This window comes from Notothenia rossii (genome assembly GCF_949606895.1).
Source record: "Notothenia rossii genome assembly, chromosome: 4".
Taxonomy (NCBI): domain Eukaryota; kingdom Metazoa; phylum Chordata; class Actinopteri; order Perciformes; family Nototheniidae; genus Notothenia; species Notothenia rossii.
In genome coordinates this window covers 65,488,548-65,507,307 of record NC_136902.1, presented here as the reverse complement: position 1 = coordinate 65,507,307, position 18,760 = coordinate 65,488,548, and the positions used below count along the sequence as shown (strand labels likewise).

Genomic DNA, 18,760 nt, shown 5'->3' with positions numbered 1-18,760 from the left:
AAATTCACAAGCTACCCAGCAGTCAATAAAATAATAAAATGAGTTCCAGCTTTACCAGCTTTGATAAACATATTAATACATTGATAATAATAATCTAAATGTATTATATATATTATTCTAAAATGAGCAAATGTGCTTAGTACTTTTACTTTCGGTACTTCAAGTATATTTTGATGCTAATGCGTATGTCCTTTATTGAGTTGAGTAAACTTCTACTTGTAACAGAGTATTCTTATCTCTGGTACTTATATGTTTACTTAAAGTGGATCCATCATGCTATGTTTGAATAATATATTGTAGGGCCATACCTATACAAAACATGTCAGCAAAGTTTTTTTTTCAAAATACCAAACAGATCATGCATTTTAGCCATGCCTCATTTCGCTCTATTTGCTCTTTTTTAGCCCTGTTCTTGCAAGGGCTGAATCTGAGAAGTCTTCTTCGCTGCTTTTGTGGCAGAATACAGCGCCACCTACAGGCCTGGCATATATACTACAGCGTCTCCAGCGCTTTCGAATGGCAATGGCTGTGGCTGTCTCCTCCTGATAGGTGGAGAGTTGCCCATATAGGCGGAGCTCCTCGTTCCTGACGTTAGAGAATTTTCAAATCTGGATCAGTCTATATCAGATCCGTTGCAGCCCCGTTTTTAGAGATTTGGGTATGGAGGAAAAGAGAAAGGGTTGTGTTTTCTGACACTTAGTGAGTTCCCTGACACACCGGGGACATATATTCATGTATAAAAGACGTACAAAAGTGCATTTTGTATGATAAGTCCCCTTTAAGTAAAGTAACCACTGGAATTGTCAGAGCATACAGATCGTCAGTTTTTCCAACCCCAGGGAACAGTTGGTTCGATGCCTCGGCAGTACCCAGGAAGGGAGCTGGCACCTCTCCAAGCTACCAGTCCACATTCCTTATTTTTGTTTCTATCGGGAAGTGAACCGGCGACCCTTTGGTCCCAAAGCCAAGTCTCTTAAGTTTGAGCTACTGCCGCTAAATCTTAATGAATGAACCTTAAGATGTGTTAACCTAACGGGAAAAATACCTTTTCTGTGTTTTTTTATGTCAACAGAACATTGTACAAAGAGCTTGTATTTTTGCAGAATATGCAGATTTAAAAGGTGTTAGATCCATGAGTTAACCTGATTGTCAAGATAGTGGTTCCCAAAGTTTGTATGAATTTGCCAATGGGATAATTCTCGAGCCAGTGTCAAACGCTCCTCCTAACTCCTATCTGTTTTAGCACTCTCTGCAGTAGTTGTAATAAGCAAACTAAATATGAACACTGTGGCTCCCATTTAAAAAAGAAAATACACACAAAGGATATCTTCATTCTGAAGGAGGAACCACCTACATCATCATGTATGCAGCTGAATTTCTGTTTCTGAAATCTTTTTACATCGTTTCCAGTCATATTGCATCCTCAGTCTAAAGATGACCCCCCTCCCATCTTCTTCTTGTCCTAACAGGAGTACTACATAGCAGATGCGTCAGAGGACCAAGTGTTTGTGTGTGTGAATCACCTGAACAACGTCACACACCTCTACATCTCGGACACACAGGGCCTGTCCTTCTCTCTGTCTCTGGAGAATGTTCTTTACTACAGTCCTGAGGGCTCTGGCAGCAACACACTGATCAGGTATTACACACACACACACACACACACACACACACACACACCCCCACACACACACACCCCCACACACACACACATATATATATACAGTAGTTTAAAGAGGCCCTGTTTCGCTCATTTTGAGGTTCATATTTGTATTTTGTGCCTCTACTGTGACTCTTTTCACCCTGTCCGAAACCAGTCTGTTCTGATTAGTTAGCTGGCAGGCCTCTGTTTTGATTGGCCAACTGCTCCGAGAGGTCCCAACCCTTAGCCTATCACGTCCAAATTTGTTGGAGCGCTAGCCAATAGAAGCCTGAGTGTTACATAGTGACGTCACTATGTTATCAAAGTAAACAAAGGCTGGGTGACAACGTAGAGCATTGAGATGCTGCGGTCAACGCTTCCGCCTAGTGTATTGGCACCGATCTCTCCACAGGAATTAATGTCAACGCAGAGCTTTTTAGGCCCATGTCGCAAATATAGGCCACTAAAGAAAAGTCTAACAAGTGCAACAAATATGAGGCTGATGGATAGAGTAAACCTGTTGGTCTGGTTTGAAGACAAAAGTAGATGTGATATATAATCCTCCTAATCTCCTGGGTCTTCCCACAGCTGCTGGCTTCACAGGGTGGCACCAGATGTATGGTCTCCCTTTCAAGGCAAAGAGCAGCAGATTTACACCAAGCTCTTTCTGGTTGTCTGAGCAAGGGTAGGGCCGATTTATCAACAGTGCGCAGATTGATTTTACGAGGGCAACCCAAGTTGGACACAAGGGCTGTCTGAAGCAATCCCAAAGCAATTATTTTTATTGGCATGGAAAGTTTTAATTACGTATTGCGGCTGTACAGCACACACCTGAGAGAGAGAGATCTTCTTTTTTTTTTTTAAGCACGCTAGTCACCCTTAAATCATTGGCGCAATATTGGTATAAGGAATTTGATCAAAGACATCTCAATATTAAAATGTCTTCATGTCGCACAGCAATATCTGGGAGGCTTCCAGTTCCTTGTTTCGCAATACAGTTTAGGGAACTATTCTGTGGGAACCATATTGAGAGTTTTTGAATCAACACGCATAGCTTTCATTAAAAAGTATATAGCAGGGGTGTCAAACTCAAGGCCCGGGGGCCAAATCCGGCCTGTGACTTCATTTTATGTGGCCCCACAAGAGCTTGCAAAGAATATTATATGTTTATTATACGGTTACATGATGATTTACTGAAGCACGTTGCCCATAAACTGCATGTCCCACAATGCATCTCAAATTAGACTTTTTTTCTCAGAATTTGACTTTTTTTCTTCTAAATATGCCTTTTTTCTTAGAATGTGGCTTTTTCTCAGAATTTGACTCTTTTTTTTTTTTTTTTTTAATGTTACTTTTTAAAAAAAAAAAATGTCACTTCTGTTTTTTGATTGTGACTTGTTTTCCAGAATTTGGCTTTTCTTTTTAAATCATTTTGTGACTTGCAATTATTTGCCCTAGACTTCTGCTTTCAGACGTACTTAATTATGAAGTTATTACCCTATCCAATAATAATCCAATACAGAGACAATATTGTAATATAATACATTATTTTATATATATATTTACCGTATATATGTATTTTTTATATAGTCTTAAAGTTACAACCGGCCCTTTGAGTGCAGCCATAATGCTGATGTGGTCTGCGATTAAATTGAGTTTGACACCCCTGGTATATAGTGTTATTGGTCACTTCCTATAGTGTGTTAATCAGGTTTTGGTGCATGTAAATGCTCTGCAAAAGTAAAAATCCCTGTGTTCCCTCCAGAGGGAGTTTTCTCCCACACACTCTCCCCCCCTTGCCATAATGACATCACTATGTAACACTTGCACTTCTTTTGGCTAGCGCTGCAACACATTGTACATGAAAGGCTAAGGGGTGGGAGATCTCTAAGTGGTTGACTAATCAAAACAAGACTGAGCAGCTAACCAATCAGAGCAGACTGGGTTCTGGTTTCAGACAGAGGGTGAAAAGAGGTGCTGCAGCACAGGCAGTATGAGAAAAATAAAGAGCTTTTTGAACATTAAAGCATGCAGACATGTCACAGTAGAGGCTCAAATCACAAATATGAAACAAAACAATTGAGCATAATATGTCCTCTAGTATTATAACAGCTTATTATCTGTCTATTAAGGCTTTTTGTGGTTGTTTGTGTCCTGGTTTTGTATAAGGGTTGTCAGTTTGTTTGTAGATTTGACTTATTTACTGTATATGAATAAAACTACAGGTTATTCTGTATTTATGTTGTCAGGTAGGGAAATCAGCCTTGGATCAGCTGTGTGCATTATACATGTTTTAAAGACGACAAGCTATATTTTGGTTAGGGTCCAAGTCACTGCAAGAATTTTGAGAGAGAATATAATGGACTCGTTTCCCATCAGATCAAAATGGACTGTCAGTAACTCAGCCAGCAAATCAATTTTCATGACAACTGAGCTAATGTCTTCTGCTGATGAAAGCGTGTGATAAATTTGAAATCTCCAGAGAAATCATTAGTCAGGGTTGTTTTGTTAAACTAGCTCCTTGGTAAAGATGAAATGTCATGCTTAATATTTATTTAGTTCTATGAATATAATGTTTTTATGCATTTTCCCTTTGTTTAAGAATTGGATCACACGCTCAAGCCAATTGTACAGACGCATACAAATGAGCCCGGTGTTTACGTCCGGTAAATATTAAGCACAGTCTGCGAGTTTTCTAGTAATAGAGTAGTTCCCATAGCAACCTTAGACAATGACAGTGAAACGTCTAGTTTCTGCCTAAAAAGGTCTGATAACAGTGAGTCTTTGTAAACAACAAAGAGTAATTCCTCTTTATCTAATAAAAGGGAATCTATTGATCTGACTCCACAGCTCTGTCTGACCTCTCATTGTTTTTCTGCTCCTCTATAATCACATCAGGAAGCTCCTGTGTTGTTTTGTCATAGGCGGTTACAGTGCAGGCTCAGGTGTTTGCCTCCCAATGTTGATTCTCCCTTTGTATGTGACACTGTTTTCTGATAATGAAATGAAGTGTACCTTCTGTTCATCTAATCCTACAGCATCCTGTGGGTGAAAGTGCGTGTGTTTGTATGCAGCTCTCTTACATCATTTCTGGGTAATGATGTTGAAGCTTCCTGTTTACCTCTCTCTGCTTTGTGTTAAGTTACCTCTACAGCTCTATAATACAGATGCACTATGTCTACTTGCGTTTACCCTCCAGTGTTAGTGAGCCAAGTGAAAGGGACATGTATGGGGCAAATTAAAAATACTAGATTTATAAATAAGATATAAGATGCAATGAGTGTATTGTCTTATTCAAAAAAGCTAAAGCCTAGTTGTTGTCAATTAAAATCTTAAAGAGGACAAATTCTGTAAATGTTTAGGTTCATATTTGTTTTTTCTGTCTCTGCTGTGACATGTCTGCATGCTTTAATGTTCAAAAAGCCCTTTTATTTGTCTCATACTGCCTGTGCAGCAGCACCTCTTTTCACCCTCTGTCTGAAACCAGAGCCCAGTGTGCCCTGATTGGTTAGCTGGTCGGCTCTGTTTGCGATTTGTCAACCGCTTAGAGATGTGTCGGGAATGTCCTGTATCACATACAATGTGTTGGAGCTCCAGCTAATGGACATGATGTCATTATGTTACGGAAGTAAACAAAGGAGTCCAATGGAGGCCTTTCAGGCAAAGGGGGGGGGAGTGTGTGAGAGAGAAACTCCCCCTGGAAGGAACTTGTTGCCTTTGCAGACCCTTTACAACAACCTGTATAACACACTACAGCAAAGCCTCTTTTAAGTCTCAGGCTCTTCCAAAACAGTAACACACTATATACTTGAAATGAAAAATACATAAAAATGTATTTTATGGGGATTTATTATAAGTTGTTTATTCCTTCTTCCTTATCTGCAGTTATATCAACAACTGTAGGACATTAAAGACGACTTCATCAACTGTCCTCCTCTGAACGCTCTGCCCCTGTGTTTCAGGTACTTTGCCAACGAGCCCTTTGCAGACCTGCACCGTGTGGACGGGCTGCGAGGAGTCTTCATCGCCACGCTCATCAACGGCTCGCTCAACGAGGACAACATGCGATCAGTCATCACTTTCGACAAGGGGGGGACGTGGGAGCTGCTCCAGCCCCCTACTGCTGACAGCCTGGGAGGCACTGTGGAATGCCAGGTACACCTATTTAAGATTTTTGTTTGCCAACATCAGAAATTGGGTCGTGAAACGGACCAATCGGTGCAAAGTAGGCAATAGTCCCAGTGTCCCAGAAACAGGTTCACTGTATCTCAATCGGTTTTGCTTATTTCTTTCATTGCAACTTCGTTAAACAATTTGTTCTCTATATAAAACAATTGCCCATGGTGAACTATTAGCTGTTAATGCAGCCTGTATATGTTTACAACCACATTTAAGAGCTATGTTATTTATTTTAGATTATGCTCACATGATACATATTCTCTTATAAAAGCATGTTTAATCAAATTAGCATTAATAATCATAAATGATATTGTACACAGCCTCTTTTTTATTTTGTACATCCTATTTCTACATTTACACCTTCACACACTCCGTAGTTTATTAAGTCTGCTGGTAGCCTTATTCCCATTCTTTACTCTGAATTGCAATTTATTATAATTATTATTGTGAATGGAAAGTATCTTGACAAGATGACAGATCCTTTAAGCAGCATTTCAGTTTCACAAACTGATTATGGTGTGATGAATACGGTCAAACCTCTATTATACTCAATTACCATGGATCCTTAAGGTCTTACGTCATTTAATTCATTTATCTATAAAAAAAGGCCTTAGTTGGTAATAAAAGTATCTGAAAAGTAGGATTTAATTTGTTTTTGTTTTTTTCTAACATTGCAATGTCAAACCTCAAAAGAATTTGTATTCTTTATCAATATTCATATCAAATATTAGTATCAGCCAAATAAATTGAAAGTTCACCTTCCTAAACTTACCGTCAATTTCGAGCACTCACTTTCTCTGTCTAGTACTCTCATGATGTCATTTGGTGGTAAAGCAAAGAGAAGAAAATGACTAAGGAACAAATCGTCAATCTTCTTCCTCTCCTCCTCCACAGCTCGGTAAAGGTTGCTCCCTGCACCTGGCCCAGCGCTGGAGCCAGCTGTTCAACATCCAGCTGAGGAGGATGCCCATTCTATCCAAGGACTCTGCACCTGGACTCATCATGGCCACAGGTGGGAATACATTTTAGTTTTAACCCACGCTTTAATTCCACTATTCGAATAGTACTAACTAGAGTCTGTAAATAAAATAAAAGATACAAATAAAACATTTGGCAGGAGTGTGTGTGTGTTACTCAAGACAGATGAAGAGACTTTAGCTGCCATCTGTTGGAGAAGCTCTCTCTTTCAGAGCTGGAGCCAGGCAAGCTTTTGTTATTTTTACAGCAAAATTCTCTTGTTCTGATGACACAGATATGTTCACACAGAGGAAACCAGCCAAAACCTACCCACAAGTGGTTCTCAGCGGTCATCTATCTGCCTTTCTGTATCTCGTATTCTTCCTGTATTGCTTAAAACACAGGAAATCCATCTGAACTCTAGGTGCTAGAAGCTTCTTCTTAGTCATGGTACGTCCACACAGCAGCTTTAAAAAAATCTTCCAACGCTTCTCTGCCCATTGACTTTGAATGGGGGTGACGTCACTTTGCCTTGCTTTTCGCCGAACTGCATTGTGGGGAAGCAAAGCGAAGATTTCCAGGATTTCCAGGATTCAAAAGTTGAGCAATGTTCAACTTTTGAAGCTGAGCTGGAAGCGTCAGCCAATCAAATCCCGTTTATGCAAATCTGACAGTACAAGCGCTAGCCAATCAAACCGCGTGCAAGCTGGGAGAGCCAGACCGCAGTTCATTTCCTCATATTCCAAACGAGAAATTACGGTAGCAAATTACCCGGTTCTTTACGACCAGAACTATTTACCGGGATACAAACTGGAGGAACCAGGCATGGAGGGAGGTGGCAGAGACAGTGGGTGAAACTGGTAGGTTTTAGCCTGTTTTGGGAGTGTATATATATATATATATTGCTCGCATAAAATCCCCGGGGTTTTTTGCTTTGTATGTCGGGGACGGGAGATTCATGTGATTGGTTGTTGGTCGCGTTGCTCGCAAAAAATCCCCAAGCTCTCAGACACGCCCAGCTCCAAGATTTTCAAGATTTTTTCAAAGCCACTATGTGGACGTACCATCAGTGTTTCGAAGTTTGTTTGTGCCTCTCAAAACTTCAGCTTTAAATCCAAAGTCCTAAGTACTGGGAGAACTTTTTGCAGACAGATGGATTGACTAGAGTGAAGAATTTTTCTCCAGAGTTTCTGCCTGCAGTTTGAAGCCTCTTCACAGCTGGCAGAAAGCATTGATTTGTTGAGACTCTCCAGTGTCTAGGACACAGCTCCCCCTGCATCCAGCCGGTCCCTCTAATTAAATTCTTATTAGATAATGGGCATGGAGAGAGACAGAGAGGAGTGGCCACTCCGTTTGCTCCGTTATCGCACTCCAACAGATGGGCTAATTACCACACAGCACCCAGCGGCTAATCCAGATTATTATTACATAACTATATTAATTATTATAAATATATATTCAAATTAATGTTATGAGTATATGTTATCACAATGTATCATGCAGCTCTGTTCAAATTTCAGTTCAGTATTACAATGTCAAACGTATTATTATTATTATTATTATTATTATTATTATATAATAGTGAGGATTACATTTATTTTGAATTTTTTTATTGGGTATGAAATTATTTAATTTGATATTACCTATATATTTTTTAATTATTTGTATTATTCCTATTCAAATTGTCTTAGTGTGAGACACATTTCTTTTATAGACTATCAAATTATTTTCACTTCCACCCCCCAAATAAAAAATTATATATAAATGTAAATATTTGTAGACGTAGTGGATTTTGTCAAAAAATGTTTACTATCAGATGTCATTTTTTTACTACCAGATGTCACAGTCCAAACATATATATATTTTTTTAAAACTGTTTTCAAACATCTTGTTTCGGCTGATTTCCAGTGCTCTTGCATTTCTTTTAGATGAAATAAAGCTCAGGTTAACTACAGGACCTGGGGGGTATACTACGAAGCAGGATTTTCACTTAGCCGGCTAACTTCAGGGAAAACTTGGGGTTTCCGGTCCTACGATGTTGGTTCTCTTTTTAGCGGGCTGGATCTCCATGGTAACTTATGCTGTGCGGCTAACCTGGTCGGGACCAGGTTAGGTTGCAGGCTAAGAGCTCAACTCAGTGAAAGCACTGTCTGCTGACCAATCAGAGCTCAGTGTGCGGAGTTTAAAGCGATCAAGTCATATTACACGGGAAAGGAAATACAGAAAAGCTGCCGTTGCAGGAAAGACGGACGGCAAAAATCAGGTTGAACCAGCTTCGTAGTACAGGCCTCTGGAGTCAAAATGTTGTGTTTATTTGGCAGTAGGGTTGCAACAGTGTTGTAGTCAAGTCACCAATTTACGAGTCCAAGTCACTCTCGAGTCACCACTCTTCGAGTCCAAGTCCGAGTCACCAAGGGAGAGTCGTAGTCGAGTCCAAGTCCGAGTCACCCAAGGAGTGTTCGAGTCCAAGTCCGAGTCACCCAAGGAGTGTCCGAGTCATCATTACCTGTGTTCGAGTCCGAGTCCAAGTCCGAGTCACCCAAGGAGTGTCCGAGTCGAGTCCGAGTCATTACCTGTGTTCGAGTCCGAGTCCAAGTCCGAGTCACCTAAGAAGAGTCCAAGTCAAGTCCGAGTCACAAGTCTTCATGTATTAACCTTCGTGGATATACAGTATGTGTTGAAATGTAGCTGCCCCTCTACATTGCTTTTATCCTGTCATGTTAAACTAATCTGTCTATTTAACTGCTGTGAAGCGAGTTTGGCTACAATTCTTGCAATAGGTGCTATACAAATATAAAGCTTATTACTAATATTAATATTATTATTATTGTAAATGACCTTTAATATGTATAACTATATTTAAAATGAGTTACCTTTTAGAGAAGTGATTATATTTGTATGCAAATATTTTCCTATGGTAAAGTTTTCGTTTTGCACTTTTATTTTGATAGTAATAAGATCGGGACTCTTATTTTGAAGGAACTTTTACCGGTTAAATCGGTTTACTAATAAAGATTGAGCCATCATTCTGCATGTTAAGTAGCCATGTGCTTTCGTGTTGTCGGCTGAATCTTTATTTATTGATTAGATCACGTTACTCTGATGATAGTGTTCAAGACAGCCTATATGTCTGAACTCGATCCTTAGAGTAATGTGTTATGGAGCCTTCTCTTCAATATTGTTTCCACATAACGAGCATTTTGCGCTGCTCTTTTCCAATGTGGAAGCAGAATGTGTGAAAGCATACAGCACGATGCAGGGTGTGTCTCTAGACATCTCTAGACTGGAACAGCGGGGCCCAGTCCGTGAACTCGCCTCACAGGTGCACATGCCAGGATAGAGGACATCAGACTCCAAAGAAAACTTGCTCGAGTCCGATTCCAAGTCAGAGCGTCAATGTACAAGTCGAGTCCGAGTCATCGTGGGGGGAAAAATTCACGAGTCCAAGTCAGTGTCAATGTACAAGTCGAGTCCGAGTCATCGTGGGGGGGGGGAATTCACAAGTCCGAGTCCAAGTCAGAACGTCAATGAACAAGTCGAGTCAGAGTCATCGTGGGGGGAAAAATTCACGAGTCCGAGTCTGAGTCGCTTCAATCAGTGCACGAGTCCGAGTCGAGTCACGAAAATCGGCAGGACTCGAGTACTCCATCTCTGGGTTGCAACATTTAAGGAATATTCGAGATAAAAAATTGCCATTGCTATTTTTGGGATTTTATGGAAATGTGCAGGAATTTGTTGGCAAATGATCTGTGTGTGGGGCTAGAGTGTGCTGCAGACTGCAACGCATGGTTACAATCCAATTAAGGATTAGTATTTCTTGATGTGAGTAAATGCACTGGGAATATTCCACACTTTTATAACCATAGTTACAGAAGAAGATCTTTATTGTCATTATACTTGTGTACAATTGTATTTAACAGGCTGCTCTCTGTGCAGTTTAAAAAAACAAACCAATTACAGCAGTGATGAATACAGTATGAGCAGCAAAAGAGAATACAAAGTAGATTTACAGTGACACAATGACATTTAAAGGTGCAACATTTCCTGATTTTGTTTAATTAATTAATTTGTGGATGCAGTCCTTGAGGGGTGGGTTTTTTGATTTGCATAATTTCTACATTGTTTGATTCTGATTCAAACGAAGAAGAAATATAACAAATATGACAACCTAACAGATGCAACAAAGAACACTCCTTTTACCAAAATTATCAGAAACTTAAACTAGAAGAGGCAACAAAACCAATATTTCGTGTAAATTACTTTATAAATAGTAATAACGATGGAGCTGTAGTAAAGACCCAAACTCCTTGAAAGCTGTTTCATATCTGCACAATGACAGAGCGTCTTCTTTGTACCATTTGTTTATTGTGCCGCGTCCCCAGCTCCTTGTGAGAAGGCATTGAATAACGTCATTATCCGTTTTACACAGAATGAGCGTAATTTATTCTGTTACAGTCTTCCTCTGAGACACAACAACCATGTTACTCATTCTAATCTGCTCTCGTCTAAGTCGTTCACCATGAAAAGCGATTTGATTAGCAGGATTGATGTCTGCAGATGTCCGTCTGCTCTTACGTGTCAAAGGCAGACACCGCTGTTATCAATCATCCAGCCCATAAATTCCATTGTTCTTAATCGATGGAAGGGAGGGTGCATGCGGCTGTAGCTGTGAGTTTCTCTCTGCAAAGGGGCGGATATACTTTTCCCGGCTTGAAATACAAATAGCTTTATCAAATGTGTATTCAGGTCAGCAATTAATCTTCAGTCTTCATCAGAGATTCATCTTCATGCTGTATTTGGTCCCCTCCCCTGTCTTTTATCTGGCTAAATCAACTTCCAAACCCTTTATCTATTAAAACTTTTCTCCATACTCACACAGTAGTTGTTTATATTACATTTAGAGCCTCTAATGATAATAAAGTTATAGTCTACAACAAACATTGTAGTCACTCCCAATTAACAAGCTCACATTTGCTTATAAAAAATAAACAAGAAGCACAACTTATCGCGATGGTAATGTCGTTAGTTTGGAAAATAATTGGTCATAAACCAAAGAATAGTTTTAATACTTATGTCAGTCTTAGCCAAAGTATGATGCTAGTATGGCTAATTACAACATTGTTTCAGAATAAAATGATATCAAAAGAGGTATATTTTCCAAGACGTTGAGATGTGACAACAACATCTATTGGCAACACTTAAGGTACACAAAATAACCATCAACTAGTTGTTAATTAACATGCATATTAGCAGTAAATTGGCTCTTTATTAGTCATTATAAAACACTTATTAATGCCTTATTCTACATGACCATTCTACAAGTAATACACCATTAGTTGAGTTTTTCCTCAATAACCCTCTAATTAGTGCTTATTTATTGCAAGTAAGGAAGTTTTTGTACATGAGTTTTGGTCTTAATATGCTGTGCTCAATATGGGCCTAATAAGGCAGCAGTACTGTTGGGTTCAGAATTCCAGAAAAGACAGACAACTTCTAAGTTTAACTATTTATTGTAAAGAGAGCAAAATATATCACTTGGCCAAGGACTCATCACGTCTTTGGGAATCACAGGCAGCAAAGCTGTAATCTGTAACAACCAAATCCGTCAAGAGCCTCGAACCTCGTGCGTGCATACATTTTTATTACACAGGGCGTTGCCCGTACATTTATGATTGGTCAATACTAGCTGAAAAGATACCGCGGTTTAGACTTGGTTCTCTTTGGTTGTTGCAGACTCAGATAGAGTCTATTGGCAACACGATCCTCCAATCAGCATTCGGCCGACCTGTGGAAGTCCCTCCCTACTCTGGCACCATCATACTAATTTGTTTTCTCTAACGTTTCTTCAGATATAGTGGGAAACCATAATGTTGCTTCCTAGCTTTGCGGGGGAGCGCGGCTCCCATACAAAGTGAAGGCCGGAAAGATGTGCTGTTCTGACTACCTCTTTGTGTTCTCTCAGTCTCTGCACTCGACCTTGCTACTTTCAATATTGCAAACTAAACTTTCTTCTGACTATTCCCCTCGTTGGTATCTAGCCCATCAGAACCTGGGATTAGTGATTGTGTCTATTTATTCTATAGTCATAGCAATCTCATGAGCACAATAAGCATATAATCAGAGGCGCAGGGAGGTATTTTGAGTGGGGGTGCTGAGGTGCTGGACTCCAGTGAACACTATTACGGGCACTATAGATAGACCCTCCAGAAAAACGCGGGCCAAAATCCTTAATTATGCGGGCTAAAATCATTGATTATGCGGGCTAAAATCCTTGATTATGCGATAAAAATGCGGGGTTTTTATGTGATTTTATGCGGGAAAATTGCGGGAAGTTGAGTAATATGCGGAAAGTTGCGAAATATGCGGAAAGTTGCGAAATATGCGAACAGTTGTGAAATATGCGGGAAGCGGAAAAAAGGTGATTATTCTCTCACACACACACACACACACACACACACACACACACACACACACACACACACACACACACACACACACACACACACACACACACACACACACACACACACACACACACACACACACACCTACCTCCTCCTCATTCTGTTTTCATTTACTCGTTCGTTATCTGACCAGCTTCAATCTTGTAGGCTACTCACCTCGTTTCTTGCAACCCTCGAAAGGGTTTTGGAGGTTGAAGCCTCTGTGAGCGTGAGTTGCTTGGCTTTCTTGTCCGCAGCAGAAACCATTTTTGAATGTTTGAGCGAATCGAAGTGGGTATTCACAGTCGATTTCCTTTTATGCTCCAACACACAGTTGCACGGGGTACAGAACAGTTTCCCCCCACTTTCGTGCAAGACATTGGGGTACTGCTTTGCCCGGTCTTTAGCTGAAATGTTCGTGGGTAAATGTGATGGATTCGATTTGTTCATCTTGGTGTGTGAATTCCACACCTTCACACGACGGTGTTTGCCTTCTGTGATGCGCGGGCTGATGACGTTGCGTCATCATCACTACTCGTCAAGACGAGTTAACTTTTTTTTTTTTTTCTCAACTTTATGTGGAAAAATGCGGGGATTATGCGGCCTTTTGATAAATATGCGGACTTTTACAAATCTGCGGCATTTTGCTGATTATGCGGGAAATTCTGCGATCGCAGAATCGCGTTTTTCTGGAGGGTCTATATAGAGCACGCACAAAAGCACTCCCCACACGCAAACACACAGTGCACCCGCGACTGTTACAATGAAGGGTCGATAATCAGCTCACTGCTTATCGGCAGGGGTAAAGTGCTATTTTTTACGAGTGGGGAGCGGACCTCACCTCCCCTAGGGGGGTCCGGGGGGATGCTCACCCGGGGAAGATTTTTTTAAAATATTGAAGTTAAGAGCATCAATCTGGTGCACTTTGAGAGCAACATTAAGAGATCTATGGATACATTTCTCAACACCCAGATGAAACACAACTGTAAGCAGATGTTCTTTTTCTTTATGGATATTTTACAAATCACTCCCCTTTCAAACTGTATTCTTGTTTTACTGCCATATAGTATTTCATAACTGTTTTTCCTTTATTCTCTTATTTTTTTTTATAACTATAATGATCATATGAAGGTGTGCTGCGGAAATAATCTTTTGAATAATTTGTGACCAAACCGTTTGAGACCCACTGAGATAACTTAGACTAAAGTTAACTATCTAAACACTCAGAGAGTCCTTTAGCTCACCTGAGTCTCTCAGTCTGAGAGGAGAGGACTCTCATCCAGCTGGTTGTGGAACAAACAGCTCCGTATGTCCGTTAGTGCAGCTAGCTAACCAGATGCTAACAATACGGTCCCTGCTGCTGGGTTATGGCTAGAAAGGATCCGTCTAGTGTAAAACTCTCGCGAGAGTTTGCAAGTAACGTGGCTGAATGTTTACGTTTGGCAGGCAGCCTTTCAGTTGCGATCGTTAACATCAGTGGGCCACAGCAAATGATCGTGAGAAGCTAAACTATCTATTAATTATGTCAATGGCAGGGAGTGTGATTGTTGAAATAGGGTGTTAGTGGTCTTGCTGTTCAAAGAAGAATGACAACACCGTAGATCACCAACACTGCGGTTTATTTTTTATTCACAGGCAAGTCAACGTTGTCACAGTAAAAGTCCCAAGATAGCTCCTGGTGCAATAAAATGTTACCTTTCAGTGTTTTACTATTATCCTGCTGCATGAATGTGTATGTTGCATCATGTCACTACTGTCGATGTTTTTTCCGAGCCGCTCCAACGAGAGTTATAACGAGAACGTGACGTCATATTTACACTAGACGGATCCTTTCTAGCCATAACCCTGCTGGTGGCACCGGTCCCTCTCTCTCTCTTGGTGATGTGTCGGTCGCGAACGAGCCGATTCTTTTGAACGGCTCTTTGGTATGAACGAGGGGAGCCGAGTCGTACTTGGTGAGAGCCGTTCTTGTTATCGTTCGATCGTTGGTCCGCCCCTACTCTGATTAGTAGGTTTCAGCAGGAGGAGTGAGATGGGGTGGGTCTTAACGGAATATCCGAGAGAGAGAAGTCATAACAAGTGGTACAGGACAGGTAGACGACGTGTTTTCCGGATGGAAAATGAGCCAAACTCGAAAACGCAGCGGCATTTGGATGCACGTCAACCAAAACCCAGGCAGTGATGAAGCGCACCATTTGTAAAGGCAAAATATCCTTTAAAGCAGGGTCAACAAATAATCTCCATCGCCACTTAAAAACACAGTATCTAATATTAAGAGTTGCGTGAATTTCATTCAAGGCAAGGCAACTTTATTTACTTAACACATACGGACATGAATGACATGGATCTGGCACCACCTTGTGTCATGTTTACAAAGCAGATTATTGACATTAGGTCTGGCAATACAGTCAATCATTATCCTGGTGATTATTTCACAGATAAACCTAGTAACCCCGCCAAAAGAACGGCTCTTTTGAACGGCTCTTTGAAAGGAACGGAGCCATAATATCCGGCTCACTTCTCTCTCTCTCTCTCTCTCTCTCTCACACACACACTAAATGCGCTATTTCCGCACACACACACTTATTTTTCATTTCCTCGCTCCTCGGTCTCACCGGAAGTTGATTTGTCTGCGCCATCTTGAGTAGTGTCCCAATGGCCTTATTTTTGTCGGAGGACCGAGGAGCGATAATGGAGGAGCTATAATCGAGGAACCACCAGACCATCCTCCGATGAAATCCTCAGACACTCGCCCTGCCCCCTTACCTCACTGATTGGACGATGCAGTGCATGCACTGATGTGATGCTTATTGACATGAGAGCAGTTTCCCAGCGGAGTTAAGAAAATACATGAACCTCACGGGAGTCACTCCTCAGTTTATACCGTCTTTTGTGTCAATTAATGTATCATTTAGTTACAAATATGTGATATATCTGAACAATAAAGTGGTCAAAAATCATTTTATTCATGTTATGGAAACATTTTCATGATCGCTTTTTTCGTTTTGCATTTTCATTTATTATCATTTCCATTCAGTCAGTCATTAAGTGCTATTTAAAATGTTAATTTGTTACATATCCAAACAAACAAACAAAGTGTGCAATCCAATGAATGTTAATCTAACTGGGTTTTGATATATAACATATCTCTTTTTCTTCTCTCAATTATTTTATTTATTTTGTGCACTCTAATCAATATTAATCAAACTATTGTTCGTTTATACATTTTAAGAATGGCGTTGATGATACAAATGTTTGTGTCAGTAAATGTGTACTAACAGAGGCGGGGGTGTGTGTGGAAATAAAGGGGACAGAGCTGGCTGCTGTCAGACGATCAGCTGTGTAGCGTCATCACAAACGGACGTCGCTTCAAGTGACGCTCCGGAGGGAAAGGACGTCCCATTGCTCTTAAAACTCATTTCCCTGCTTCTCGTGGTTTCCTTGCGTCCCTCCATGCTTCCCTGGTGGGAGGGACTAGTTACAGGGAAACAACGCAAGTGAGGGACGCAAGGAATCCATTTAACCAAAGTGAGAAAGGCCCAGGGCCGAGCTTGAATGACACAAGCACACTTTTATTTCCATGCAACTCTCTGATTGGTCCGGTGTCTTGCCTCTGTTGCATTCACTGAACACAGGAAATTACAGTCCTGCCGTCCTCTCTAGTGTCTTGATGAGGTTCACGTAAAGCACGGTTAATGTATCATATTATTGAGGTAGAACTGTCCGGGGCTACAGAAAAAACATTCGGGGCAGGCCAAAATATTATTTTACCAACAATGTGGAATTTATTGGCTAAATATTACACAGATTATGCACAGTGGGAGCAGCAATAACCATCAAATAATAATTCAGACAGGGGAGCTCCGCACCCCCTGCCTGCCGCTAGGGGGTGCTGCAGTGCCCTAAGCACTCCCCTTCCCGCGCCCATGCATATAATGTAATAATAAGAATCTTGTAATGTTATATAAAAATAGACTCCACAGTACCACAAGAATAGTAATTCTCCCATAATAACACTTAACAAATATGATCTATTCTTATGTAACCAGACATACAAATATAAGTGTTCATTGTGTCTAAATAACTCAAAGTTAGGTATTTATGTCTAAGAACATGTTCCCAATATTAAAGTGAAGTCTTGTTCATAACCAATAAGCTAGTTTTTACATTACATTTCACTTGTTAGACGCTTTTATCCAAAGGGACTTACATACAGTACATTCAGTACTGTGGGCAATCCCCACAGGAACAATTTGGGGTGAAGTGTCTTGCCCAGATACACAACGACATGCTGACTGCAGTGGGACTCGAACTTGCTACCCTGATTCGAAGTTCAGCGCACTATCCACTGAGCCACAGCCTCCCTAGTTTGACTCGAATTGACCTGAACACGTTCCCTATTCTAAAGTTGCCTCCTCTTCACACTTTGTAAATACATTATAGCACACAACTACTGAAATTAACCTCAACAGAACTTGAACAAAGTAGGCACACGTTGAAATATCTGTTTTATTAATGAACCACTAAAGAGAGGTTCAGACACATGCCAAAACATGTCAAGTTTCTCCAAGGCCGAAAACACATATGCAGCCTGTACTTTTTAATAAAAAAAGATTTTATGTATTTGTGATCATACTGTGTGACCTGCTTGTATGCACTTACACAATAGGTGTACTGTTCTCTCTATGTGTTGTATTGTCTCAGTGTGAACATAGATTAAACAGCCAGCCAAACTCTTTTGAGAGCCAGGGAATGAGCAGCCATGCTCCTTTATCCTTGTTTGCAGTCCACTGACATTCAAACGGAGTGAAACTATAACAAAAGAAGTTACAAGGCACTTAATGATCTCATACATGCAAGTGTAACATACACATATTAACACATAGGACCGCTAAGTGTAAACAAGGTAAATATAGCTAATGCTAGCTGTGCAATAAGCATGTATACAGGCTAGTATGGCTAACGCTAGCATGTATGCTAATGCTACCGTGTATGCTAACGCTACCGCGAATGCTGACGCATTTTCTCTTTTTGTTTAAACATCTCCAAATGGCATCACATAAACACCAGTGCTTGAATTGGAATAAAAAAGGTGCCAGTACTCTAAATCAGCAACAAGTATTTGGCACAAAGTCATAGTATATCCTATAATGCTGGTGGGTTTGTCTCTTTACTGTATATTTTAGAAAGGCTCACTGTACTTAAACAAAATGACTCAGGGTGCATCTGAGATTAGAGGGGGTGCAGTGGTAAAGTGCTATTTTTATAAGTGGGGAGTGGACCTGACACCCTCTAGTCTAGGGGGGTCCGGGGGCATGCTCCCCCGGGAACATTCTTTTTTAAATATTGAAGTTAGATGCATCAATCTGATGCATTTTGAGAGCAAAATGAAGAGACATATGGATACCTCTCAACATCCATAATGAAACAACTGTAAACAGATTTACTTTTTCTTTATGGATATAAAAGAAAGTAAAGCTTGACTCCTACTGGCTGGTTAAATGACTCCTCGTCCCTGAGGCCACTACCAGTTTTTTGT

The 18,760-nt window shown here is 40.5% G+C and overlaps 1 protein-coding gene across 1 annotated transcript in view; it reads left to right on the top strand.

Moving 5' to 3' along the window:
• Positions 1-18,760, top strand: part of sorl1 (sortilin-related receptor, L(DLR class) A repeats containing) — a 122,959-nt gene that overhangs the window by 53,258 nt on the left and 50,941 nt on the right. The window contains exons 8-10 of the mRNA XM_079673803.1: positions 1,470-1,639; positions 5,605-5,797; positions 6,716-6,833. Of these exons, the coding sequence (XP_079529929.1) occupies positions 1,470-1,639; positions 5,605-5,797; positions 6,716-6,833 (481 nt within the window). The remainder of the gene's footprint in view (positions 1-1,469; positions 1,640-5,604; positions 5,798-6,715; positions 6,834-18,760) is intronic.